At 35.6% G+C, this 27,425-nt stretch overlaps 3 protein-coding genes across 9 annotated transcripts; 1 reads left to right on the top strand and 2 right to left on the bottom strand.

Moving 5' to 3' along the window:
- Window positions 1-1,516: 1,516 nt before the first annotated feature.
- Window positions 1,517-4,448, bottom strand: LOC105349124 (biogenesis of lysosome-related organelles complex 1 subunit 4). The gene is made up of 5 exons (XM_011458816.4): window positions 4,268-4,448; window positions 3,163-3,234; window positions 2,812-2,913; window positions 2,102-2,221; window positions 1,517-1,800 (listed from the first exon to the last, which is right to left on the bottom strand). The coding sequence occupies exons 1-5, from the start codon at window positions 4,409-4,411 to the stop codon at window positions 1,666-1,668; spliced, it is 573 nt and encodes a 190-aa protein (XP_011457118.2). The 5' UTR covers window positions 4,412-4,448; the 3' UTR covers window positions 1,517-1,665.
- Window positions 4,449-5,472: 1,024 nt separating this feature from the next.
- LOC105349123 (uncharacterized) lies at window positions 5,473-13,010 on the bottom strand. 3 transcript variants are annotated; one of them, XM_066078664.1, is made up of 5 exons: window positions 12,881-13,010; window positions 8,734-8,897; window positions 7,214-8,340; window positions 6,766-6,951; window positions 5,473-6,528 (listed from the first exon to the last, which is right to left on the bottom strand). In XM_066078664.1, exons 2-5 carry the CDS (start codon window positions 8,881-8,883, stop codon window positions 5,550-5,552), a joined length of 2,442 nt encoding a protein of 813 aa, XP_065934736.1. In that variant the 5' UTR covers window positions 8,884-8,897; window positions 12,881-13,010; the 3' UTR covers window positions 5,473-5,549. The 3 variants fall into 3 exon arrangements, with proteins under 3 accessions (XP_065934736.1, XP_011457116.2, XP_011457117.2); XM_011458814.4 differs by lacking the exon at window positions 12,881-13,010 and adding an exon at window positions 9,818-9,972; XM_011458815.4 differs by lacking the exon at window positions 12,881-13,010 and adding an exon at window positions 9,656-9,747.
- On the top strand, window positions 11,356-26,350 carry LOC105349121 (putative leucine-rich repeat-containing protein DDB_G0290503). Of its 5 annotated transcripts, none has more exons than XM_066078659.1 (27): window positions 11,356-11,466; window positions 11,754-11,861; window positions 11,962-12,047; window positions 12,199-12,272; window positions 12,446-12,549; window positions 12,843-13,020; window positions 13,451-13,564; window positions 14,905-15,068; window positions 15,187-15,310; window positions 15,481-15,598; window positions 15,785-15,890; window positions 16,006-16,237; window positions 16,534-16,700; window positions 16,965-17,261; window positions 17,575-21,159; window positions 21,274-21,336; window positions 21,449-21,607; window positions 21,744-21,938; window positions 22,099-22,222; window positions 22,326-22,466; window positions 22,632-22,785; window positions 22,894-23,021; window positions 23,379-23,641; window positions 23,894-24,106; window positions 24,210-24,290; window positions 24,896-24,927; window positions 25,666-26,350. In XM_066078659.1, exons 2-27 carry the CDS (start codon window positions 11,820-11,822, stop codon window positions 25,682-25,684), a joined length of 6,963 nt encoding a protein of 2,320 aa, XP_065934731.1. In that variant the 5' UTR covers window positions 11,356-11,466; window positions 11,754-11,819; the 3' UTR covers window positions 25,685-26,350. The 5 variants fall into 5 exon arrangements, with proteins under 5 accessions (XP_065934731.1, XP_065934733.1, XP_065934734.1 ...); XM_066078661.1 differs by having other exon boundaries at window positions 11,357-11,466; window positions 23,927-24,106; XM_066078662.1 differs by lacking the exon at window positions 24,896-24,927 and having other exon boundaries at window positions 11,357-11,466; window positions 13,487-13,564.
- Window positions 26,351-27,425: the final 1,075 nt, after the last annotated feature.

Below are 27,425 nucleotides of genomic sequence, written 5' to 3'. Positions count from 1 at the left end.
TCACAGGCTAGTGGTGGCATTGACCTTCCGTGTATCATTAAATGTTTCAAAGACAATTAAAACATCATTGTCGCATAGAAATCATTATATAAATTAAGAGATTATTAGCGATTGACAGAGGTCTCGTATTTGTAAAAGCTGCCAAGCATATAGCCCACAATGATTACTGATATTTATATCATATGCCCTATCACTAATATGCTACCTTCATCATTAATTTTAAAGTACAATTTCTAAAAAGCTTGTTGACTATCAACAATGGGCATTCCAAATGTTGTTGGGACTATATAAAATCTACTTCCAAGGAATTGACCTACATCTGCAAAACAATATTTTTCAAAGCTGGCTTATAAATAGTACCCAATTTTGTATGAGTTTGCATTTGTCAATGTTGCAATAAAAAAAGATTGAACCCAAAATTTGTAACCATACATATATTTAAAATATGAAAATAAGGATTAAAAAAATGCTTAAAAAAATAAGTTTCATGTTTAGATATAAACATGTTCACCATTACATCCAAGAGAAGAACATAAAAGGCCTTCTTCCATATTGAAAAATGAAAAAAATATATCTGAACATGATTATACATGTATACACGTTTCATACAAAGATAATTGCTCAAACTTATAATTTGTGTATGACATTTTGTGGCCACGGTGAGTGCAGTACTACACATGCCAACGTTTGTGATGAATTAGACATTGTATTTGATGAATGAGGCCATGACTTTATCACTCACACTCCTTGAAGACCTTGACCTTTCAATTCAATATGTATGAAGAGTTCATACAGTAAGGTACTGTTTGTCAATGCCTAGCTGGAAACTTTTAAAAGTTGTAAACAAAAGTATTGGTCATTTATAGCAATACACAGATACAACAAATCTGTTGTCTCTCTGAGGCATTAAACAAAATACTGTACACAGGATTATTTTCACCTCAAGACACTGGAATTTGCCCAGTTTTAATTTTCTTCCTAACAACAAGGACAAAAGGGGTACAAATACAACAGGGGTGAATATAGTAAACAAAAACAAATAAAAATCACCCTATTCATAAGGTAATCATTGCACCATGCACTATATAACATATCAGTACATACTGTAAACGTATTATATTTGGCGCGTACAATATTTGGCAGAAAATAGTATTTGAACAAGTTGGCGTGGATTTGAATTAGCGTATTCCTGAATATCACTATTCTAATACATAAATGCAGAGCATTTAGCGATGTACTTGATTTAGCGGAAGCCGCATTTCGCCATATGTAATACGTTTACATGAAAATGATAGTGCTCTTCATGATCTAGCTGCAGGTCTGTAGCTCCCGGTCTGGAAAAAATTCGGATGGACGACCTGGGAGCTACAGTGCCTCCCATAATAAAAATCTGAAATTTACAGCGCACAAAAAAATGCGCTAGTTTTGGACAGATTTTTACTATGGGAGGCACTGTAGCTCCCAGGTCGCCCATCCGAATTTTTTTCAGACCGGGTGCTACAGGTCTGCAGCTATTCATGATCATAAAATCTCTTGTTTGATGTAATATGATTCCTTTCATCCAACCAAGGTTCAAATAAATTTGCTGTATACCATATAAAATTGGAATGCATTAACGGCTTCTTTTGTAGAACCAATATAATCATGTAAACAGAATTTCATTTTTCAAGAGTTTTTTTCAGATGTTTCTTCCTTTTCTGTTTCTTTGTCACCCTGAGGTTCTGGAAAATAGGCCTTTGTACTGAAGATTTCCGGAGGCTCAAACACAAGCTTTTTGTCTGACTTTGAAACTGATTTTTTCTGCAAAGAAAAAACACAAAGTTTTCTAAACTGAAAATTTTAAAGGTAGATGAAAAAGGATGCAAAAACTGTACAAATAAATGTAAAGAGCAAACCTAACACAAAATCCTACTCATATCAAATAAAAGTGACTTTATTACAGAATTAAAAAACAATTATCATATTAAACTTTAAAACTTGGTAAAAAATAACATTAAAAATATGCAAAGTTTTAAGATATCCAAAAGCTTTTAAAAGCACATTTATTCATAGAATACCTGGTAAAAAATAATTAATTTGGATTTATCTTTCACCAACTTACTGGTCCAACAAAGGAGGACAGCATCTTTTTAAGTCCACTTAGTGATCCCATTTCATCTTCCGCTTTGTTAACACATTCTTCCAGGACAGCCATATTTGCCTGCACTACTCCCACAAATGCCTGAAATATTCCAATTCCAAAATTATTAAACATCTCTCTCTCTCTCTCTCTTTCTCACTGTATAAAAGTGTTATTGTCAAAATTTTTAAAAACTACCTTATTCTTATATATTTTCTTTCATCAGTCATTAAAATCGTTTAAATTGTATTTTCCTTGTTTGTCTCACATCAAAATGCAAGATACATTTAATATTCTCATTAATTCTCTTGTAATTGTCATTACATGTACTATCAAATCAATCAGGTATCTAACTGGTTTCTTACATCAACAGGGTTGTCTCTAAGACCCGGGGGACGGGGAATTCCCCCGCCTATAAATAGTATAATGCCTGAATTACCCGGCTATTATTTCATTTCAAACACAATGTAGCTATAAGCAAGACCCCCAGCTCCCCTTCTACTTTTTTATTTCTTCCTTCTACTTCAATTTTTAGAGACAACCCTGCATCAAGCATGTAAATGTTGGCAAAAGTTACTGATGAATGTTTTGAGGGGCAATGTGCCAGTAACATGTACATCTCTCTCTCTCTTCTCTCTCTCTTCTCTCTCTCTCTCTCTCTCTCTCTCTCATTTTTGATCATAAAGAATTACCTCTAATTTATCTACTTTCTCAAATATTTCCTGCATCTTGGCACATTTTTTCTGCAGTCTAGGCAAAGTTTCTGATAGACATAAATTATTGTCTACTCTGATCTGAAAAATATGAACAATGCTGTGTAAATTGAATTTTGGGGAAGAAACATATGGAATGTACATATGTACGTATTTATCTCAATGATAGATACGAGTTATTTTAGTACGTAACGTTTAATTTGATAAATGATAAAAAAGAGTCATATTTTTTCCAATTTTCCTTTTTTTTCAAACTATTTCGTTTATATTTGAAAATATGTTACTTATTGATTTCATGATAAAGTGAAAGTTTCCTTGTTTCAATATTACCATGTCCACTAAACCACAAAATTCTTCCAACTTTGTTAACATTTCTTCAATATTTTCATTGAATTTTTCTTTCTGAAAAAAATAAAAAGTAAGTTTTAAAACAAAACATGCTTACTAACACAAGTAATGCAAATTATCACAGGCACCTCCCATACTTTATTTTTGGAGAACTGTAAAATTGCAGGTAAATTTCTTGGAAATTTGTGAATTAATTTTGTTCCATCTTTATTCATATTTCTATTAATTTCATTCTATTTCTATTTCAAAAGATTAAAAAGCAGAAATATGGTTATTAAAAGAGATAGACCAGGAACCTAAAGAGTGTTGTATACCCGGTAAATGGTTAGGTGTAGTATTATCTAATACTAGGCCATGCATGGGTATAGATGAAGCGACCATTCATTTCAAAGAAATTAGCCCAAGAAAAAAGGGGATAGATATTATCCACACTTCACTACTTTTGGCATGTGTTTGTGTGTGTGTGCTGAAAATGTAATGTTTCTGATTCAGAACGCTGGCAAGTGCTAATATTAAAGGTACAGAACATGCATGTGAGAATTACCCGTAAAGCTTATCAATATTAAACAATTTATAGACCAATTTGGGGACCTCAAGAGCCAATTAATTATGTAAATAAACAATATGCACAATGTACATATTATATACAAGAGGGAAAGAGTTGTATGATGATAGATATGTCATAGATAATAGCCGAGCTATCAAATTTGATTATGTAATAAAATAGAAAACCTTTGTTGACATTTCAATGATTTCATTTGACAACCATTATCAATATTGTAGAAATAATTTTATTGTTTTTAGAACAAGAAATAATGATTCAGGGTTGTCTCTAAGACCCGGAGAGCGGGGAATTTCCCCGACAATAATGCCTTAATTACCCGGTTATTATTGCATTTCAAACACAATGTAGCTATAAGTAAGACGCCCAGACTCCCCTTCTACATTTTCATTTCTTCCTTCTACTTCAATTTTTAGAGACAACCCTGTGACTACAACTTTCATTTCGGGGAAAACAAGCGGACATTCTTCGTTTTGAAGTGCCCCTCCCCCTCCTGATATTTGATAGAATAGTGTGTACATTTACCTCTTTTGTTGAATCAAATTTAGTATAATGAACATAGTCATCTGCAATATCTTCAATAAAGCTCTCGGGTGTTGTTTCTTCAATCACAGAGTTATTTTTCGTCTCTGACTCTGGTCCAGAATTATCTTCTGCACTGACTTCCATGATTGACAAATATATACCTTTTGTACTTTCAATTTCAAAGAGCGTGACAAAAGAACGACAACTCTTTTGCTCTCTTGACATTGACATGTAGTAAAGAATTTAGATACAGGCACGTAGCGAGTGGCCTCCCCCCCCCCCCCCCCCCCCCACTTTTTCTCGCTGCAACAAATTTACACATAAAAAATTGAATTGTCATGGAGTTGCCCCCACCCCCCACTTTTTTGGGAGTATGAAAAAAAAAAATTGATATGAAAATAAGGATATGAAGGAAATGAGGACTGAAATTGAAGTAATATACTACACCCCCCCCCCCCCCCCCCCCGAATAGGATTTTGAAGATTTTGGAAAACCTGTTTTTTTTTTTTTTTTGCTTGTCAAGATTTTTTGGATGAGTCTGGCCCCCCACTTTCAAATACGAAGCTACGTGCCTGAGATATTCTACTTTAATGTACAAAATAATCAGGAAGGTTCAATATACATAATATGGATTTATGTATCTATATGTACCGGTACTAGTATTCGATCTTATTGATCCCTAAGTAAGACACCCCGGCCTACCGTTTAAAATGAGTTGAAAACCCCAATGGATTAGGCCACCCCATTATAATTTCATGTGCATTGGATATCAAATGAAAAATAGCACTAGTGGGCGAGCGATTACATTTTTTCTACTTGTTTCTGATTTATAAATTAAAACTATTTAAAGTACGAAAAGTAGAGCGGAAATTAAACAAAAAACAGCGCAGATTTTCCTAGATGCGGGAAATTAATACATGTAATAATATTATTTGTATACCGGTAGTTTTATTTAAATACAAGCGTGCGGGGTCCAACAAATAAGAAATTAGATTGGTGTGGCCTTAGATATATAAAAATAAAACATATGACAGAAAACCTGCAGGAAAACATGGCATGAGATATCTAAAGAACAATTAATGGCATAGAAAATACCGGTAGTTAGAGCACTTGTTAAGTGACTCAACATAAACCACTTGTACTCATGGTCTGCCATTATGTGAAAAGTATTCCTACTCTTAAAGCAATAAAAACAACAGAAAATATACATTCCACATACTTTTAATTTTGATTGCATAATCCTTTTTCTTTCCATTCATAGTTTAAACAATCAAAAACTTTTTCATTCTATATTATTGTAATTAGCTGTACTATTATAAACAGAATCTTTCACCAGACAGCTTATCTGAGCCAGGTCCTGAATTGTGGCATTTTGATTGACTTCTGCCTCATTGGCAGCAAACTGTATTAGATTGACTGGCACAGTAGTTCCCTGAATGTTTAACAATACTGAACTAGAGTCGCCCTCCTGCTGTAGTTGGATATCACTGGTGTTGAGGAGTACCCCCTGATTGTCCGTAAAATACACAGCTGCCTCCTTTTTCTCATCCTTTTGACTAGCGATAGGATCCACCGTAATGACACTCTGGTCCGCCTGCGGAACTGTATTTGTGCTGGAAGATGGAAGATGGAAGGTGATCATGTGGGTGGTGACTCTGCCAGAATTGGGGCTGGATGACACTCCCTGGCCTTCCACTCCCTGCACGGAACTCTCTTGAGATATGGCATTCATGGCACAGGTGATTAATTGTGTAATGTCTGAGGTCACAAGTCCCTCTCTCATCAGTCTTTGAAGATCTTCCTCCCTTATGGTCCTCTCTCCAGATTCAGACATCTCCACATGCATCTGGATCTGATTCCCTTGATTTTCTACATTGTTCCCGACAAAAACTGGAGCCTGCTCACTAGCATTCACTATTTCTATTTGCGGAATGTTTTGACTTATGTTTTGTATTCTTGGAGCGAAGGTCACACTTTCTGGCTTCTTTTTGGCCACAGAGGTAGTTGGGAGGAGTCCGTTTTTGTGATCTCGCACATGATCCAGATATTTTTTTTCATTTACAGATTTGTAGGTACACAATTCACAACAGAAAATTCCTTGAGCACCAAAATGTTTGTTCTTCATGTGTGTTTTGAAGCAGATAGCCTGTATGCAGGAGTACGGACAGTGAGGACATTTATAGGGTTTTTGCCCAGTGTGGCGCATTTTGTGGCGTCTCAGGGAATTATGGTCCGTAGAGGCATAGCTGCATACGTCACACCTAAAATTACAACAACCAATTTAGAGCTACTTAAATCCTTTACTTCATCTTTAAGTAAAGCTAAGAAATATCAACACTTGCAGCCAATATATTTTTACATAAAGAATAAATCCAAAGATTTTTTTAAGATGCAGTCCTCATTATCCAAATAAAATTCATTTAAACATAAACAATTGAACCATAGCAAGGCTACATGTACCAAAATTATGAGATCTTAAAAATCTTCTTTAAACCTACTTGAATGGTTTTTCCTGAGTATGCGTTCTCATGTGTAGTTCCAGCTGTGCTTTCCTTGCAGTGGTGTACTCGCACATCGTGCATGTGAAAGGTTTGTGGTTCCCATGCACCACCTGTATGTGGACCTGTAGACATTTCTTGCTCACAAACTTACGGTGACAGATGTTACACTCCTGCTCACTGTACCTGGTGAAAAGTAAGAGATCATGGTAATAAATAAATGCAGAATATTCTCTGATTTGTGCTGAGATATGAGTTTATATTACTATTCAATCATGTCAGACATCCAGGACACAGTAATTCACTTTATCTTTCTTCACATGTCATATCAACAGAATATGTAAATATCATAATATATATCAAAACATAGATGCTGTTATCCATTGCTTACTGAGTTTAATATGGTAAAACAAATAAATGCATCTTAATATTTGATGTTATCCTTTACCATTTGTCACTATTTTTGTTGTCTGTATGCAGCATCTGATGATTTCGCATCTGAGCCAGCTGTCGAAATCGCTTCCCACATGTATCACAAGTATACGGCTTCTCCTTGCTGTGTATCTCTTGATGAATCTTAAGTCTACTGGCCGTATCAATCTTGTAGTCACACTGATCACATGTCAGCAAGTCCGTGTCAATCTGATGAGCTTTCCACAAGTGCAAGCGCACTAATCGCCATTTTTCCTGCTGGTGCTGACACAAGGGACATTCAAAGATCTCGATTTTATCTGTGTGGCATTTCAGGTGAACATCCAGAGCTTCTTTTGTCTGAAACTTGGCATTGCAGCCTGTTTTATCACATTTGTTTCTGTAGCTTGGTACATGTTTAGGTTGTCTGGTAGAGTGTTCGTTTTTACCTGCCTCACTTGTTCTTGTCTTTCCAAGGTAATAGTCATTCTTCAGTGCTTTTGGGGGACAGATTTTGCTACGAGTACGACTGCCCTTGCTAATGTACTGTGTCTCTGACTCAATGGTCCATTCTACATCGGAATCATTTAAATCAGCAGCCTTCACTTCTTCCTCGTTTTGCGAGCGTTTTTTATTCTTTTTCCGAGAAGTCTCCACCTGTGTACCTACGCTCACCTTGCCATCTTCTAGTGTCACATTGTGTTCTTTATACATGTGATCTTGACAGTCCTCCATGCTGGTGAACCCTGTGTTACACTGACCACAAAGAAACAACTCCTTGGTGATTGGCTGAGAGCCCTGTGTGGACAAATCAGGGATAAAGTTTTCTGCTGATTCTAACACTTCCAATCCTTGCACATCACCCTTCATCAGGCCTGGTTCCACAATACTTTCCATGCCTCCATTTCCAATAGACAATTCCACAATCTTTCCATCTATATCAAATGTCAGTTTATTACTTGTTTCACTTACATAGTCTTCCACCTCTGCTGAATTGGAACTTTTCAGAGTTTCACTATTTTGCTCATCAGTTTCAACAGAATCTAGTCTAGTCTCTACAGAGTCTTTAGTCTGGTCACTTTGGATTTGTCCAGGTGCAGCTTTTTCTTGTGCATCCTGGGATATCACCATGCTTCTCTGAGGAACATTAGATGTCTCTGAGTTCTGAAATTTAGTTGTAAAAATCAATGACCACATTCCATGACCACATTCGGGATATAATTCCTGTGCAACCCAGTGCACACTACCAATCTTTTAGGCCATCCCAAAACAATTTTTTCAGACTGGGAGCTACAGACCTGCAGCTATAACAATTTGGAGGACAAACAGTCTTTACAGTTGTAGATTCTAAACAGTTGACCCGCTACACATAGAGAATATACTAGTTATAGTAACAATTATATCTGATAAGAATCAAATATATCCAGTAATTTCATACTATGTGTGCTACTAATTATCAAGTATTGGCTGACAAACAACTTCTCCTGAATTTGTGAGCATCAATCAAACTTAAGAATTTTTTTCTCCATATAACTGTGTTATTAATAACCAGCATACCTGTGGCAGTGGGACAATTTCTGATAGGTGGTCCTGTTGAACATGGTTGGCCATATCTTTGACTGTCTGACAGGTGTGGCTACAGAACTTACAATGGTAGGTGGTCACCACATCCATGTAGTCCCCCAGATTCACTCCTGAGCCCTCCATTCTCAAAATCCTCACTGACATAGAGAAAAAGTCCAAACTTATGTATAGTACACATAAGCATAAATTTGGGAGAAGTGGGGGGGGGATTAATTCTTCAAAGCGAATAGTTACTGGTAGTTTTAGTTTGTAAAATCTGTACCGTATATAGATGCATTTATAAATTCAAGAGTTTTGTTTAATCTATTAAGTTCTACATCTAATCTTGAATGTTCTGAATTACATGACATTTTATCAATGTCCTATGATCTATCGAATCGTATACCAAAGACTTTACTGGCCTATGAAGACCTATTCTCTCCAAGAGCATTGTATCATCATTTTATCAGCACATAAAATTATATACGAAAAATGATGTACGTAACAATGCAATGCACTGACAAGAAATGATACTTGGCGAGAATTGATCTTAGACCAGTAGACTATACAACATGAACCAGGGACATACATATTTACATCTTCGCTAGCCAAGGGTGACGATCCACAGCGTTTCTCTATTCTATTTGGTGTGAATAGAGAAACACCGTGGATCATCACCCTTAATTGGCAAGCAAAGATGACATGCTTAGTATATGTCCCTTCACTTTTCCTGACAAAATGTAGAAGCCAACATATTTTGCAAAAAATCAAAGAACTGTGTATAAAAATGCCAGTTCATATCAGCTGATCACAAAATAAAATGTTTCAAATCTTTATCATGTCCATATAAACTATTTATTTCTCACAAAATTAAACATTTCTCAATACCATATTATCAAAATCAATAAAAGATTACATGATATAATGGTTTGTGTATAAAATGTTCATCAATTAGAGATTCGATTGAACGAAAACAAAATGACATAGGAACATGATTTAATTACACCTGGGTCAAATTCATCTAGCACCGCATTTTATTCTCTAAACTACATTTTTAACGATTATTTTTTGTTTTTACCTGATCAATCTACAACAATTTTAGCTAAGTATCGTGTTTTCCTGCATCTTTGTTTGCTTCTTAGTCGTCGTAGAGAAAGGAAACGAGAATAATTTGTAATACGGATAAAGCATGTTTGATTCAGGGATATAAAGTGAAAAGGTGAAGGTCATTTACCAATGGGTTAATGATTTTCTGAAGTCCTAACCCGATCAATTTCACAGAGAGAGAGAGAGAGAGAGAGAGAGAGAGAGAGAGAGAGAGAGAGAGAGAGCAGGATAGGTCCAATTACGTGTATTGATGTACATTATTTATGATTTCTTAAATTCTTGAAACAATCAATTTGAAAATATTTAAATTTCATTTTTAAAGACATTTTAGGGGTTCACAATATAACTATAACTTTAGCAGTAAGATTTTGATGCGTTTTCCAACATCCCGAATATCACAAAAGTAAATCTGTTACAGAGGTATAGTAATACCTGTAGGTAAATCGATATATATACGGAAATTGCTTCAAGCAAAGAGGAATAAAAATCTTTTAAAACATCCACATCAAAAATATCAAATCTTTTTAGGAAATTGAAAAAAAACCCGGCTAAATATTAGCAAAAATGTATACGAATGATGCGGTTACTATAAATAACTCGAAATTTTCTTAAGTAAACGCGAAATTTTCGCGAATAAAATATCAAATATAGTTTAATCATATATCTTTATATACTGTTATTGAAAACACCTGTACACTGTTTAGAGAATTGAGACAGCGACCAAAATATTATAGGGCGTTGAACTTATGCTGAATGAAAATTACAAAATGCAAAACGTTTCGCAATATAACGCGAAAGTTTTGCGTTTATTCTCGAAATGTACGTGTTTAATAATATCGCAAAAAATTATTTGCGATAATGCATGTATATGATATGATAAAAAATATATTTTTTACTGACCTACGAAAATGCGCTCAAATTTAAGTGCTGTCATACAAACGCTACAGTCAATAACTATTAATGTTTATCAAAATAGTTGTAAAATTATAAAGATGATATGCTAGTAGTTTTTAGATATTAAAGAAAAGGTAATTGAAAATTGGCATCCCGCAGCCAACTGAGAGGTTCACATAATCTATTCAGTTGTACATATGCTTGCTCTATGAACGTTTTGACTATACATTTGTATATAAATTTAAAATTTATTTAGCAAGAAAACACATAAAGAAAGATTTAACCATGAATGATTTTTTTGTCTTGACACATTTTAAATTTTCATATTTTTAAGGCATAGGCTGGTGGTTCAAATATGTTTGGGTTGAATCTGCAATGAGACGAATTGCCTCTGTACACCCAAATTGACAATCGTAACTATTCGGCCATTTCCGCTAGCGAAAATTTCGCCAGCGGAAATAGCCGAGTAGTTACGATTGCTAAAATTGGGTCGTGCTCAAAGATTTTTCTTTTACTGCGTTCAAACTTAAGGGTTTCAGTTTTAATAAAGTTAAAACTATAGCATGGTTGTATTTCAAACACATATTTTACCATTATTCTACCGAAAAACTTAATTAATATTTTTTTCGTTTTGTTAAATTTATAGAGCTCAAGATGAAATTCAAAACGAGGCAGCCGCTCAAATTTGAAGACGAAAATGTCGCGTAAATAATGACAATAAAGATGGTAAGTGTATTTATGTTGATCTGTATTTAAACTGTCCATTTACTTGCTTAAATTATTGGAAACTTTGCAACGCTTCTTGAACAAGAAAAATTTGGACTTGAAATGCGCAAAGATTTTTAAATCTCTGAAAAAAAAAAGGAAAAACAAAATCAAAACAACAGCGTGTTGAGCAAGTGTGTATTCTTGATAATATTAGATAACTTCAAACCATTTTATTTGATTTTAAGAATAGTAAACTAAAGAATTTACATTAGTGTTGGATTAACAATTTGGTCTTTTTTTCACAGTTTTAAATCAAGAAAATAGTTAATGGTTTTAACTTGATCAGTTGCAAAGTGAGACATCCTGTGAAAATGAAAATGGATCCTGGGAAAAGAGATGCATTAGTAGCATGGGTAAATTTCAATATAGTGGTTTACTTTTTTAGCAGAATGATTTTCTTGTTGCCCTGATAATTGATAAAATGGCATCAATATCAATATATTTACTTTGTAGCTTGATTCGTTTTGTGAAGACAAGACTGTAACTTCTATCACTGATGTGAGTTCAGGAAGGGAATTCTTAGACTTTATTGCAAGACAGTAAGTTTCTTTAACATATCCACATCTATTTCAGACGTTATCCTTTAAAAAAAATTTTTTTAGTTTGAAAAGCATGTGAAACATTTGATTCAGCATATCAATATTTATATCCTTTTCAAAAGATCTGTAATACTTGACTAATTTTTTTCAGTGATTGTTCAAAGAATTTTAATGGGATAGAATCAAGGGAATCTATTTTCACAATTATCCGTCAGACTTTGGAAGGTTTGTAAACTATTTCATGAAATGCCTAATGAGACAAAAAAATATATGAATTACATGTACAGTGGGCCTACTCATGAGAGAAAAAAGCATATTGTTAGTGAAGGAAAGAAAGTGTGTGTGAGAAGCAAACTAAATTGTCCCTCAAACTTAATCATTGTTGTTGCTTTTATTAGGAATATATGCCACAGACTTAACAGGGGAGAATTCCATCATTGACTTTGCAACAGTTCTAAAACCAAACCCTCCACATGAAAAACTAGAGTTTGAACTTTCAAAGGTGATGCATACTTGCTTTTAATAATATTTTTTTTATTAAGACATTTTATATTTGTACACTTAGTTTGTATCACGATGCATGTTTTTGGTTGTTTTTTTTTGTTTTTTTTAATAATATTTGATGAAAAGATCACTTTAAATTACAATGACATTTTTAAAAATTAATTGCACAACAAATTGTATGTTTTTGTGTGAATCGTGTCATATCAGGCACAAATACTCTCTAAGATTCTAAGAGCATTTATTTGCCTTATTACAGTCAAGCTGATTTTTTTAAAAAAATATTTTGTTTAGATACTATTAGCCCTCATAGGAGCCTTCTTCCAACCTACCAATGGAGATGTGGGAGTCTTTGCCAAGGTGGCCCTGACTCTCCCTGCAGACAAACAGGCCCAGTTCCTACAGATGCTGGAGCATGTTCTCAGTAAAGACCTGGACCAAGAATTTGTTGCAGTGCTCACAAAACAATTAGGTATATATAATCATGTACATGTGTATATGCAGCATATAAAACAGTTGTTTTTAATTTATAAACAAATTTTATTAATAAACAGTAATATAATGAAATCTTTGTTTGAAAATAGAACTAACGCCTTAAGTTTCGGATATGAATAATTTTAATTGATAGTACATGTATTAATAAATAAATCTTGATAATTATGAACGATAAATATTGTGTTTCTTAGGCTTATCATTAATATGACCTGATTTCTTGGCTAAATTGAAAAAAATTAGAGTCTGAAAGATAAATACTGGGAGTTAAAGTGAAAATAATAAAATTTACTGGCTGGTCTTGATTTTGATAATAAGCTAAACTTGCACCAGAAAAATAGAATGATATAATATATTGGTGCAAGTTTTAACCCCTGTGGGAGCCCCCATCAATTTCTTTACTTTCCTAGATTCTGATCCCGATGGTGCTCTTTTCTTGAAACTAGTGACTCCCATTCCTCGCCCAGAGGCCTCGACACCATTGCTGGAACAATCCTTCAACTTTGCCAGTAGATGCATCAATGGTATCATAACCCTTCATCTCTCATTCATCATCTAAATAGTATTGTCTTCAACATGTTAAGTATATAGTTATTGTTTGTAACATGTGTGTTCTTATTTTTTATGTTGCTTTTTTTCTCCTCATTTAACCATTTCCTTTTCCTTCATGTTTTGTTTAGTTGAATGTTTATGTTCTCAATTCCTCTCAAGAATATCAATTTTCTAAGGTTTTTGAATTTTTTTTTAATTTCTTAAAATTCCGAAGAAGTAAAAACCCCAAAATATATATCTTTGGTATATTGTGTTCAAAACAAAGCCTTACTTATAAATATTTTTTATTTATTATGCTCATGTATTAAAATGAATTGATATTCCTCAGGAAATATGTTGTGTTTCCTTATTGTGTAACTTGAGTCAATTTCAGTTGTGACAACTAATATCATTCTCATGAACTGACAAAGAGCTTGATATTACTTTTTTTTCCAGTAGCTTATTATAGATAGTCTATTTTATACTTTATGGACTTTTCATTTTCTTCTGTAGTAAATATTCTTATTTGTAAAAATTGAATTTGAAACACTGATTTGAATTTTAGAACTTTGTAAAAAAAACCAATTTTACTCATTTAACATACAGGTAAAAATGGTATTAAAATGATAAAATCAATAAGTGAGATAATTAAAATTTACTCATTTTCTTTAAAACCTTTTTCCTCTAAATTTACAAATGTTGTTTATACTAATCTGTTATATACAATGTATGTTAATTGAAACCATTTCATTCATTCATTATGCATTCAAACTTTATCAAGAGAAAACTCCTATTAATAATTGGATTATCATAGTAATGGATTTCAATGGGTGCTTCTGCTATCATAATACCTGAGTAATTGTTCACACCTCACATATGGGACTGTGTAAACATCTAGGTGAGATGAGTGTTTATATTGAAGGTCCTCAGGTGAGATTATCACCTGGATTTGAGGTGTTGACAGCTTCACACCTCTCTCCTAATCATCTGGTGCTCATTTACATAGTGATGCTCCAAGCTAAAGACACAGCATTTAATCTTATGCACATCCTGGTCAAGCACAGATCAATTCAAATCTTTGTTTTGTTCACATGTTTATGTGCTTGAAGTCTGCTTTTACAAACTGTTTTCTTACAATCAGTGCTGATTTTCTGTCTTTGCAACTGGAATTTCATATTATTTTAGTTGCAAAGTCTTAGTAGCTATTATCAGTGCTTGGTTCCATATTATTCTGCAGATGTTTCAAATAGAATTAGAAATATATATGCATTATGTGACTTCATACATGGTGCATGGACTTTCTTTTGATTAATGGGTGACTACTATATGTCAGGCTCTATGAGAGATAGCCCAGCTCCTGCCCACCACCAAAATACCAGTCTTGGCAACCTCTCTGTGCTGGAAATCAACTCCCCACTGCGAATGATGTCTCTCAACTCTTCCCCTGCCCCTGCATCTCTTGGGGACCTGATGCACTCTCCTCAACTCATGCAGAAGGTAGGTTGTTGCAGTATGACTTGTATTTCTGCTTGAGTGTTGTCTTTTTTTTTCTGGAATTTTTAATACAGTGTAAACTGTAAGTCACTAAATTTTTGTTACTTTTTTATTTTTGTAGGCTCAGCTTCGTCAAAAGGATAGGGAAATTAAAAGACTAGAATTTAGTCTTCGCAGTGAACAGCATCTGAGGTGTGAACTGGAATTGGATCTAAAAGAGAAATGCTCAACACTTGAACAAAAAGGTATTGCACTTTCATATGACATGGTATAGAATCCTGATGCATTTTATTTGTACCTATGGTTGTTAATGGTGAATTCATAAACTAGATTTTAAACAGTTATGAGAAAAATATTTTAATATGAATAAATAAACTCTGTACTTTATCTTAGATTCTCAATAAAAATATTTCAGAACTAAAAATCAGGGAGTTACAAGAAGCCATCAAAGAACAAAGAAAGTTACGAGATGCTGTTGATGAGTTGGATCAAGTTCAGAACCTTAATGAAAAACTGAATCAGGATTTACAGAGGTAACAACTCAATCAAAAGTTTCTCCACACGGTTTGGTGGTTACTTTTAGTTAATTTAAGGGTTCATCAGCTTATTAAACAATCATAACATCTGGAACACCCAGAAACATGTATTTCACAACTGGATTAATGAAGATGTACAATGTAGCACTGAATGAAATTGAAATGTTTACTTTTATTTGACAGTTGCAAGGCCAAAATGTCAGAGTTTCAAGAAATGAAGCAACAGAAAGAGTATTTTGAAAAGCAGTATGAGGAAACCTTATCACAGTACAACCAAATGGAAGAAGCTGTAAGTTCTCAGCAAATCTTATTCCCTCTGATTTTCTGCAGTATTTTTACTGAATTAAAATTTTAATTCAATTACATGTTAGTGTGAATTTTTAATTTTAAAATCTGGATTTCAGATGCGCAGCCTGGAATCACTTAAAAAAAGCCACCATGAGTATCGCAGTAAATGCCACACACAGGAAGTAGAAATCTCTGTTCTACAAACCACACTCCAACACAGAGCCGAAGAAATTGAGGCCCTCAAAGGGGAGTTGTCCACAATGAATGAGGCCCGGCAGTGTGCCATTCAGCAGTTCAACGATATGAAGAGGGAGAAAGAAGAACTGGAGGAAATGTTTGCTGCCAACGGTAAAAACATTTTGAGTCTTTAGAGTCATGCTGTAGAACATGTGTATCAAATAGTTATGTTATAGTTATGTATATATAAAGTTATTCTATGCATGAGAAAAATCCTAAACTTTTGATTAATGTACATGTTGATGTCTGACAGCAAAGAACTTTTGTTACTTATTTGTGTCACGAGTACATGGAGGTTTTAAATGTGAATTTTCTCAAGGAGGGATTGGGATTTTCTTATTTTCTCTTATCCATGTTTCTTAGTATCTAACAAATATTTTTTACATGTACTTTTCATTTTACTTTAGGCATGGGTGGTAGTGTAGGAGAAAGCATGGGAGTGGTGACAGACATCAGGATCCGAGACCTAGAGGCCGAGTTGACTCAGCTTAAGTCTGCCTGGATTGACCCCATCGCTCACGATCAGGTCAAGAAAGAGCTGCTACAAATGACAGAGGCCAAGGAGACTTATCAAGTGAGCATCGATTTAGCATTGATATTGTTTTGGAGTTTGGTTGGTTTGTTGGTGCTATATTTGAAGATGTTCTGTTGATGTTTCAGTTAACAAAAAAAAAAATGAAGACATCATTCCACAAAACAAAAATAACCATTTGTTTCTGATTTAACGAATGATTATAATATTAAATATACAAACAGGTCTGTTTATTTTTGTGATACATTCATACTACATAAGGTGATATGCATTGATACTTCATGTATGTGATGCATATTTTTTCAGACAAAGTTTTCTGAGGTTCACAAGGAGCTGCTGGCAGTTCAGAGTGAATTTGAAGCGATGAAGACCAAGCTGACTGGCCTGGAGTTTCAGCTCTCCGAGAGTCAGCAGATCTCACAGGGTCAGGATGACACCATCAAGTCCCAGGCCAAAAAGCTCCGGGAACAACAGGACGCACTGACATCGCTCAGATCGTTGGAGGAGGGGTTGCGCTCCCAGGGTCAGGAGATGGAGGAGACGGTGACCAGTCTGAAGAAAGAACTGGCCCGCAGTCAGGCGGAGTACAGTCTGCTCAGAGAGGTAATTAACTCCTTTCTTATTTGAACTATTCTTTTAGAAACATCAGAATTCTATGAAATTCAAAGGGAACTATTCTTTTAGAAACATCAGAATTCTATGAAATTCAAAGGTATGGGTTACTGTTTGTCTGTTGGAAGTCAAGCCGAATACAGTCTGCTAAGATAGGTAGTTCCTTCTTTTCTTTTCTGTTTGATGCTGTGTAAAAAAGAACCATCAATGGTTTGGTTGATCTTGTGGTTTTAATAGTTTTGTGTTACCATCATAATATACAGAATTACACTCATAATAAATGGCAGGTTAATTTTTCTTGTAGGAGTTTGATCGTGAAAAGCAAATGTATGAGAGCAGAAGACAGACAATGACTGCCTCCTATGACACGGTCCTCTCAGAAAGAACAGCTCTGGAACAGACTTTAAGTAAAGAAAAGGCTTCACTGATGAATCAGATAGAGGATCTACAATCTCAGCTCAATTCCCAAACCGAACAGGCTTACAACATTGAAGAGAGTCTGAAAACCAAGATTGTCGCCTCCCAAAACTCCTTAAAGCAGACCGAAATTGTGTTAGAGAATGAGCGATGGACAAAGGACAACGTTATCAAAGCTTTGAAAGAAGAGATGATGCAACTGAAAGAGGAAATTACACAGACTGAGGAAAAGCTGAATGCTCAGATTATGACAGTTTCCACTGAGGCTAAACAACAGGAGGAATCTGCACAGAAAGAACTCGCCCAGAGAGATCAAAACATTGAGGAACTGAAACAGCAGTTACAATCCATCAGATCTGAGAGTAAAATGCAAGTAGACCAACAAACAGAGGAAATAAACAACCTTGTGCATGAACTGGATCAGCTTAAGAGTGAAAATGAGAGATTGAAGACAGATTGTGTAAACTTTGAAGAGAAAATTGATAGCATAAACAGCAAGTCCAAGTCTCAGGTGGAACAACTGCAGAGTCAGCTGTCATCTTGGCAGGACAAGTATCAGTGGAGTGCTCATGATAACCAGATGTCAGCTGAGCAGATGAGTGAGCTCAAGATGAAGCTAGAAGAACAGGGTCAGGAACTGGAGACCATTAACACAGAATTACTGAGGGAAAAGGAGAAGAATGTGCAACTCAGTAACAGGGTTAGTGATCTTGAGAGTGACTGCAGTGCTGAAAAGTGTGCCTCCGAGAACAAGTCAATGGAGGTGGATAGACAAAAGTGTGAGATAGAGACTCTGCAGAAATCCCTGACCAATGTGAAGACAGAAAATGAACATTGTAAGAATGAGCTTTTGGAGGTAAAGACTAGTTACGGGAACTTAGAACAGGATATGCAAAACACCGTAGACAAATTGAAAAATGAAATTTCAAGGATTAGTTCACAGAATCAAAAATTACAAGGTGAACTTGAAGAACTTCAGTTGGTGTCAATGGAAAAAGAACAGTCTTTGAAAAAGGAACTGAATAGGTTGGAACAGACAAGCAATGATCTTGAAAGTCGTCTGCAGCAAGAGGTTAATTTCCATCAAGAACAATTAAAACAACATGAGGAGGCAACTGAGCAGAATCAGAAAATCAATGGAGAAGTGTCAAGGTTACGTCAGCAGTTACAGCATAGAGAAGCAGAGCTTCAAGCCGCACGTGAGGAAGTACAGAGCAAGCAAGATCTATTGGAGGAAAACAGTGGCCAGATGGCGCTAGTTAAGAAGGTCATAGAGGTCAAACAAGCAGACAACGAACAACTCCAACAGCAGATCCAACAGCTCGAGAAAACAGTGAAAGAAATGAAGGAGAAAGAGTCAGAGCTTAACAAAAGCCAGAACAGAGTGAAAGCCCAGAGGGATCAGTTGGAAAAGCGTCTACAAGATTCAGAGGCAAGTGTTGGACAACTGCACCGAGAAGTGGACTCTCTTGAAGTTGAGAAGAACAAGCTGAATGGCTTAGTTACAAGTTTGAGAAACACTTTGGGAGATGTTCGTGGACAGAGAGATGAACTCCAAGGGCAAGTTGATCAGCTGACCTCTAACAATGCCAAGCAGGTCAGAGTGATGACGAATCGTGAAGAAGAAATCCAGAGCTTGAAGGAAAGAATTGCTTCTTTGCAGGATGAAGTTGAATCTCTCACTAACCAAGCAATGGCCAATCAGACAGAGATCCAACAATCTGGTTCGGAATGTGAAAGACTGAAAGAGAAGACCAGCAGGCTGGAAGCAGAGATTCAGGATCTGTCATGTCGTCTGGATGATCAAAAACAGCAGACAGAGTCCCTGTTAGGAAGGAACCAAGATTTGGAAAGTCAGATAATGAATCTTCACAACGAGCTTGAAGTGGAGAAAAAGAGTGTGCTATCAGTGACCAGTGAAAGAGATGAGAGCCTGAGAAAGGTGGAGGTCCTCTCGGAGCAAGTGAACAGTCTGCAGGCGGAACTCAGTTCAGAGATACAAGCACTGAAGAGTGAACTGGAAGACAAAGAGCAGTGTGCGAAACGGCTAGAGGAGAGGAATTTAGTGCTGGAAAGTGATCTGTCAGGTGAAAAACTGATTTCTGAAAGACTGCTGGCAGAAAAAAGTGATCTTGATAAAATGATAATGGACTTGAATGTTGATTCTGAAAAACTTACGCATTCTTTGGAACATCTGAAGAAAGAATACTCAGATAAGTTGTGTGAATTGGAAAGTTTGAAAGCTAGGAACACTGAAAATGAAAATACACTGAAAATGAAAGTTGATGAATGTGAAAACATATTGAGTGAAAAGCAGAGTTTATGTGAAATGATTGAAACTTTAGAATGTTCAGTGAACCAGTTGACATCACAAAACGAGGAAAGTGCTGGTCAACTCAGGAAGGCATCAGAAAATCTTATTGAAGCTAACAAGGAACTAGAATGTAAGAGGGATGAAGTAGTGCAGCTGAAATCAGATTATGAAAAAACAGTTGAAGAGAAGAACAAGACAACTCAAGGTTATAAGGAACAGATTGAGTCACTGTGTGAAGAGCATGAGGAGAAAGTTTCCTCCCTGAAAGAAGAGCTCTCACAACTGAAGCAGAACAGTGAAGAGAAATTAAAGAGCTTAGTAGTTGACTTTACTGCTATTAACCGTGAGCTGAAAGAAGCTAGGGACAGGCAACAGACAAATGAAAGGACGATTGATGAGCTTGAGATGCAGTGTAAAGTGGAGAGGGAGGCTAAAAAAGAAATGAAGGCCATGTTTGATAAGACGGTGCAGGAACTGCAGGAGGATGTTGAGTTTAGAACCAGACGTTATCAAGAACTTGAAACTCAAACTCACCGCAAGCTTGAGGAAAGTGAATCTTACTGGCGGGCACAGCTTGAGCAGTTGGAAAACGAGTATTCAAGGGCCTCAGAGGAAGTGAAAGAGAACTACAGCACTGAGATGCAAGATAAACTTAACCAAATGACCAGTCGGTATGAATCCATAGTGGCAGAGAAGGAGGGCATGTTGAGCAATCAGAGACTCATGTTCCAAGACCGAGTATCTCACCTGGAAGGCAGGGTTGCCCAGAGACAGAGAGAAATAGAAGAAGTTCGAGAGAAAAACAAAAAATTGGAAGATTTGCTCACTGAGGAGCTGAACAGCCACAAGGAGCTTAAGATCATCACTGGTGAACTCAAAGCAAAGATTGTAGAGAAAGACAGTGCCATCAAGGAGAGAAACACTGCTGTGGCTCAGCTAAACAGAAGTCTGAAAGAAAAGGAAGGTGAAGTGGAAAGCTCCGCAAGAAAGATCTCTGAGCTCCAGCAGGACATTCAGTCTCTACAGAGCAAGGTACAGTGTCTCTCAGAAGATGTTGAGAACCAGACACACAATAAAGGAGACTTGCAGAAAGAGATAGAGGTGTACAAAGAGCAGAGAGAGGCGGCCCTGGCTGAGGTCACCAGTTACAAACAGCAGGTAAGGTGGCCCATGTCACTCATTCAGAGCTTTAACATACTGCAATATATTGAGTATTAGATTTTTTAATGCTGAGTTTTTAAATTTGATAAGCTAAAACTTTCGCTATTCTAGCTTGATGCTGTGGAAGCAGAAAGAGACAGCTTGCAGGAAGAAATTGAAGGATACTCTGAAAAAGTAAGCTCTATTTTGGTTTAGACTTTGTTGCCACACTATTTTGTTAATGAAAAATTGGCTGAAAGTGATATTTGGTTTCAAATTTACAAAGATTTTTTTTTTATCACAACAGTTTGAAAAGTTTCAAGAAAATCATGAATACAAGATGAAACAAGCAGAGTTGCAGGTGCTTGAGACAAGAAATCAGAAAGAAAATGCTGAACTCTCTCTCAAAAATGAGATTCAGAGCTGGCAAAAGAAGCTTTATGAAGAAGAGGAAGCAAGGCAAAAGGTATGTTTTATCACTTTGCAATTATTTACAAATCTAATGTAAAGTTGAGCTTTAAAAGAATAGTCAAATACAGGCAATTCTTTCTTGTATTTTTACTGTTTCTTGAAATATTTAGATATTTAATGATGTATTTCAGCTGGAAAATGAATTGAAACAAGCCCAGGCAGAAAATGAGAAATCACAGCGAATGTTGGACAGCTACAAAGTCCACTACAGCAAGAAGAAAGAGCTGATTGAAACTCAGAACCAGGAAGTGGAAGCTCACAGGAATCTCGCTCGTGAGTTCCGACAGAAGGCTGACAGGCTCTCCTGTGATAATAAGGCTCTCAAGGTATGCTGCTAAAACACTCAGTCTATTTCACTGTAGTCATTTTGCCTTTAAATTGAAAATATGCCTCTTATGTCTGTGGTATAAAACACTAGCAACTAGCCTTTGACTCTGGTAAATTTTCAAAGTCTAAAAGTGTGTTCATTATTTTTTTCTTTTGTAGATACGAGTACAGGAATTGAATTCTGAAATAGCTGCATGTAAATCTAAACTGGACAAAGCAGAACTTGATGTTTCTCCATTGCAAGAAGAACTTCAGGCTGAATGTATGAAAAACAAGGCTCTGAGTAAGTTACCATGTAGTTTTTAGTTTAAGATGTCTTGCTTAAATTTCTTGTATCAGCACTTTAGATCTCTAAGTTCTGTTTTTTGTTTTTCTTTAACTTGTAGACAATGAGATCAGAAGTCTGAAAGTCCAGTTAGACCACGCCTCCCGACAGCTGAGAGACATGAACAAAGGTGCTCCAAGGACCACAGAAAACACAGAGCTGTTTTCAACCAATAAAGTCATTGACTCTATCAAAATGCAAGGTACGCTAGCAGTGACCATCATGAAGTTATTCAGTAACTTTTATATAAAATAGATGTTCCGTCTGTTGATAGTAAAATTAACATAACTGAATCACGTGCATTCAAGAAAACCAAGTTTTTTATTGACTTGAAGATTTAATTATACTGGTGAATCTATTTTTCCAGATCATGAACTAGGCCATGCTCTGTTTGGGCAGACAGAGACAAAGACAATCCTGAGGCCCAGGGAGGCGATAGATTCCTTGGATGACTCCATCTTCCTTGAGTCTCCTCCCAAGAAAGAACATGTCAAAACAGCCAGCAATGTTACTCTGAAGAGGTAAATCCTAATAAAAAGATACACTTGTATTTTTATGATAAATTAATATTTAATGAGCCTTGTATTATGTTCGACCTATAGTTTGAACATGTGTTTTGTTTTTGGCAGTGATGTTGTGGACGGTCTCGCGGACCGTAGGATGTCCCTCAGAAGTTACTCCCAGCGACTGTCCAGTACTGACATGAACCAGAGTATGTACAGCACCAGCTCAGCTACCTCCACCACTAGTGTGCCTCGTAAGTACTTGTACTGTCATCTCTAAACCAATACTAACCACAAGTACATCTGTGGGAAAACATTGTAATCAAATATGTTACCGTACTTGAAGTGTAATCTGCATCATGTCATCTGTAAATAATCAAAATGAAACAGGTCCTATGAAAACACTTTTCTATTATGTGAACAAAGTCAATATCAGAAAAGTGTATTTAGAAGATCAAATTTTATTTCACCAATCAATATTTCTATATTTTTTCTTTCTATGACATTATACCGGTAACATAAAAAGATATAGAAATTGATAAAGAGAGTGCCCGATATTGTATAATGAAGATATACACTCTTGCATGTAATTGTTTTTTTATCGGTAACAGGTGGAATGTTCCACTGTGAGGATGAACCTGAGGAGTTTGAGTGGAACCGACTGACAGAGCTTCAGAGGAGGAACACCCTGTGCCTGCCCCATCTAAAAACCTCCTACCCTGTGGAGACGCAGCGAGTCAAACCCCAGGAGATCAGCGACGACGCCCTCAGACAGAGCATCATGCCCAGTGGGAGTGGCAAAAAGCGAAAGAAGGAGCAGCTTAGTGACGAGGATGATCAGAAAGCTTCGATGAACCTCAGAAGCAGTAAACAGGTGACTATTCTATTTTTTTCTGTATTCTCATTGATTCTTTTATTTTTTGAAAAATTAGTATGTTGTTATCTGTAAAATATATAGTACATTACAAACCACAGATTTTTTTTTTACATTAGCAGTTGTAACATTGTAAACATCTTTTATATTTTCGATTGACAGTCCAAACATGTGGTTTGATATTTTTCTTGCCTCTGATCAAAGAGCTATTTTCTGTGCAATTAATAGAGTACAACAAATTTCTTCTTGCAGGAATTGTTTATAAAGAACTCAAACATTTTTCAGGCTAAACATGGGCCTTCTCAACAGAAGTCCGGTCCATTGACTCCAGTCAAACCCAACACCCGGACTCCCAAAACTCCAACTAGTGCAAGGAAGTCCAAGAAGACTCCCAAGAAAACACCAGGGAAACTCCAAACACCCAAAATGAGCCTGAATAGAGAAAACCCGACATCAACGAAAAAGGTATTTATGTAACAGATTGGGTTGTGTTTAGTCCTTCTGTCAGCATTGTGTCACTATGAAATTATCTTTCAAAGTAATCAATTTATTTGCTTTCTATTTTCAGTCAAGGCTTGGTGGATTAAAATTCAGTATAGGATTTACACCAAAGGATAAAAGCAAAGAAAATGCCAAGGGTTCATCTAAGGTGGGTAATCTTGTTAAGTTGTTTGAGTTACGAGGATCGCGGTCATCACAGACGGAGTCCAAAATCCCCACACCAGTCAAACGCGAATCATCGTCTGTCAAACTCACAAAGTCAGAAAAAACAACTGGTCTTAGAAACAGTGATTCCAATATGTGTACTCCGGTAAAAAGCAAGGACACAAAACTATTTACGCCTGTAAAACAAGCTACTCCAGTAAAAATGAAGGGAAGCAAATTTTTCACACCGATTAAATCAAAGCTTAAGATACCTACTGACCCAATCAAATTAGCTGTTACACCCGTTAAAGCACTTGGCAATTTTATGCAGAAAATCCCTACCCCCAGAAGGTCTCACAGGGTCCAGCCTCTGGGGGTAAATGAAAAAGACTAATGTATATTAATTTTATAGGATGAATATTGAATTCATTGAAATTATAAAGTCTTGGATTCTCTTGTACTGTATTGCATGTAGAGTTAAGGTAAATTCTCTGTGTTTAATTGAACCTGCATAGAAACTGTATTTTTAATGTACAGGACAGTTACGGTAGGCAATCTTTGGGATTTATTCTTGCTTTTGTGTGTCACCTGTTTTCCTTGTTGTAACAGTCCGAGATAAACAGTCAGAGGCTTTTTGTCTGGTAGGTCTGTTTGACACTAGGCATCAAAACTACCAACTAATTCTGTTCATAACATACTTCTGCCAAGGATAGCTTTCAACTTGGAATGAATTTTATAAAACATTTTGTGGACTAAGAATAGTTATTTATTCAGTAGAATTTTTATCAGTCAATTATTTGACTTAATAGGTATGAAGAGGTGATCTGTGTTTTGTCTTTTTGTTTTTTGTTTTGACTTGGCAGAGGTCATTTTTCTAATTAAAGGGGAAATTTAGTTATACTAATGTGTTATCTACTTTACAACGCAGTTCAAAAATCTTGCACTGTTATTATAAAAAGGCCATTCAATTTATCTAAAATTAAAAAAAACGAAACAAAGAAAACACCAAAACTTGGAGTTGATGTTTGAATAAAAGGTGGTCATATGGTGACTGAAAATGGACATCAGTCTGTATAAATGCTTTATGATGTGAATCTGGCTTGCAGAGATTGAAAAAAAAAACCCATTTGTTTATCCCATTGAACTAACTTTTTTGTGCACCACTTTAAGATTTGAAACACATTTTTGACTACCATTGTTAAATGATGATCATTTTTTAATGCTAACAAATTTATAACCGTTTTCTAAATAATATAAATGCGAACGATTTATTATAGTATTTTTTTTTAATGTGTGTTTATTACTCTATTTTATTTTGAAATTTTTTTGACATGTAATTTTGATTCAATGTCTAATTTTTGTTTTCTTTTTTCTTTCAGGCCGATAGAAAGCCCTTGAAAAGCAAAAACTGGTTTAATATGGGGCATTAAAGGGACGTTTATCATTAATTCCGTGAAAAGTGAAGACTTTTGTTGCAAATCTTCTTGTAATCTCACAACATTTTATAGGGAATTTCTACTGTGATATTGTCAATTTAATTCACAACATTCACAAAAAACCTGAACTTATCTCTTAATTCACTGTGTTAAATATGTACATGTATATTGCAAATCTTATGTTATCTGAGATATGGATGTAAAAATGTATATTTTCTGTAAATGTTGAACTTTGAGTGGAACTTTGCTTCTCTTTTAATGTGGATTATCTGTTTGTGTACTACATGTTTAAATGGCTATTAAAAAAGAACTTGGTGCCATGGACTTGTATGCTTTAGTAAAATTCATGGTACATATGTAACTACATTTTTTTTGTTGTATAAAACAAACAAATATCAGAAGTGTTGTGAATTTCATTTTTATTTTTTGAATTTTTTTATTGTCCTTGTTTTACAGGTGTGTATAAATGGAATCATGTTTTTACTAGTCATGTAGAGTAGCTTGATCGTAGTGGTTATTATTTATTATTATTTTGTGTAATCATGTACATGTAAAGTATGCTTTGTATCACAGTGCTCAAAACTTCAGGCACATGAAAATGGCAGCAGTAAAGGAAGTAAAATTGTAATCCTTATCTTGTTATTTTTTCAAAAGAGCATAATATGATTGAAGGAATTCAGATTATTATAAATCAATTTAATTTTCACAAATTACATTTTCCAGTGTCTTTGTGATAACATTACAAATGGATTTTGTATAGTCAGATACATTATATCAATGACTATTTTAATCCTACAGTTGCTGAAAATTATATCTGTACATGTATAAGTATTAAGGAGTCAACAATTTGATCATACTGTACAATATCTGATCACCTCACAATGCCCAAAGAATGATCCCCATTCCTTAATTTTTAGCTCACCGAGGCGAAGTCAGGGGGAGCTTATGCTATACCCTCGGTGTCGGCGTGGCGTCCGGACCTGGTTAAAGTTTTTGTTGCAGGTCCTGTATCTAAGCTATTACTTGTCCTATCTTCACCAAACTTGCATGGATGATGCATCTGGACCTACTTATGGACTTGAAAGAGTTAGATGCTGGATATGAGTCCTAAATTACAGATGCTGGAGGAGGTTAAAGTTGTTGGACCAGGTTGAAGTTTTTGTTGCAGGTGCCCTTTCATAGCAATATCTAAGTTACTGCAGGTCCGTACTTCACCAAACTTGCATGGATGGTGTATCTTATGATACTGATGCACCAGACAGGCTTGGGTGCTGAATCTGAGCTATAGGTTACAGATGCTGAAGGAGGTTAAGGTTTTTAGAGCTAGTTGAAGTTTTTGTTGCAGGTGCCCTCTGATGATTATATCTTAGTTACTACTTGTCCTAACTTCACTAGACTTCCATGGATGGTGCGTCTTATGATACTGATGCACCAGACAGGCTTGAATGCTGAATATGAGCCATAGGTTTCGGATGCTGGAGGAGGTTAAGGTTTTTAGAGCTGGTTAAAGTTTTTGAAACAGGTGCCCTCTGATGATTATATCTTAGTTATTACTTATCCTAACTTCACCAGAATTCCATGGATGGTGCGTCTTATGATACTGATGCACCTGACAGGCTTGAATGCTGAGTCTCTGGATATGGTAAATTTTTTGGAACAGGTCACATGTTTAATAGATAATAGTACTATTTCAAACTTGCATA

The sequence above is a fragment of the Magallana gigas genome, chromosome 3, assembly GCF_963853765.1.
Source record: "Magallana gigas chromosome 3, xbMagGiga1.1, whole genome shotgun sequence".
NCBI lineage: Eukaryota > Metazoa > Mollusca > Bivalvia > Ostreida > Ostreidae > Magallana > Magallana gigas.
Note: the sequence above shows the minus strand (reverse complement) of the source record. Positions and strands in the feature narration are given on the sequence as shown.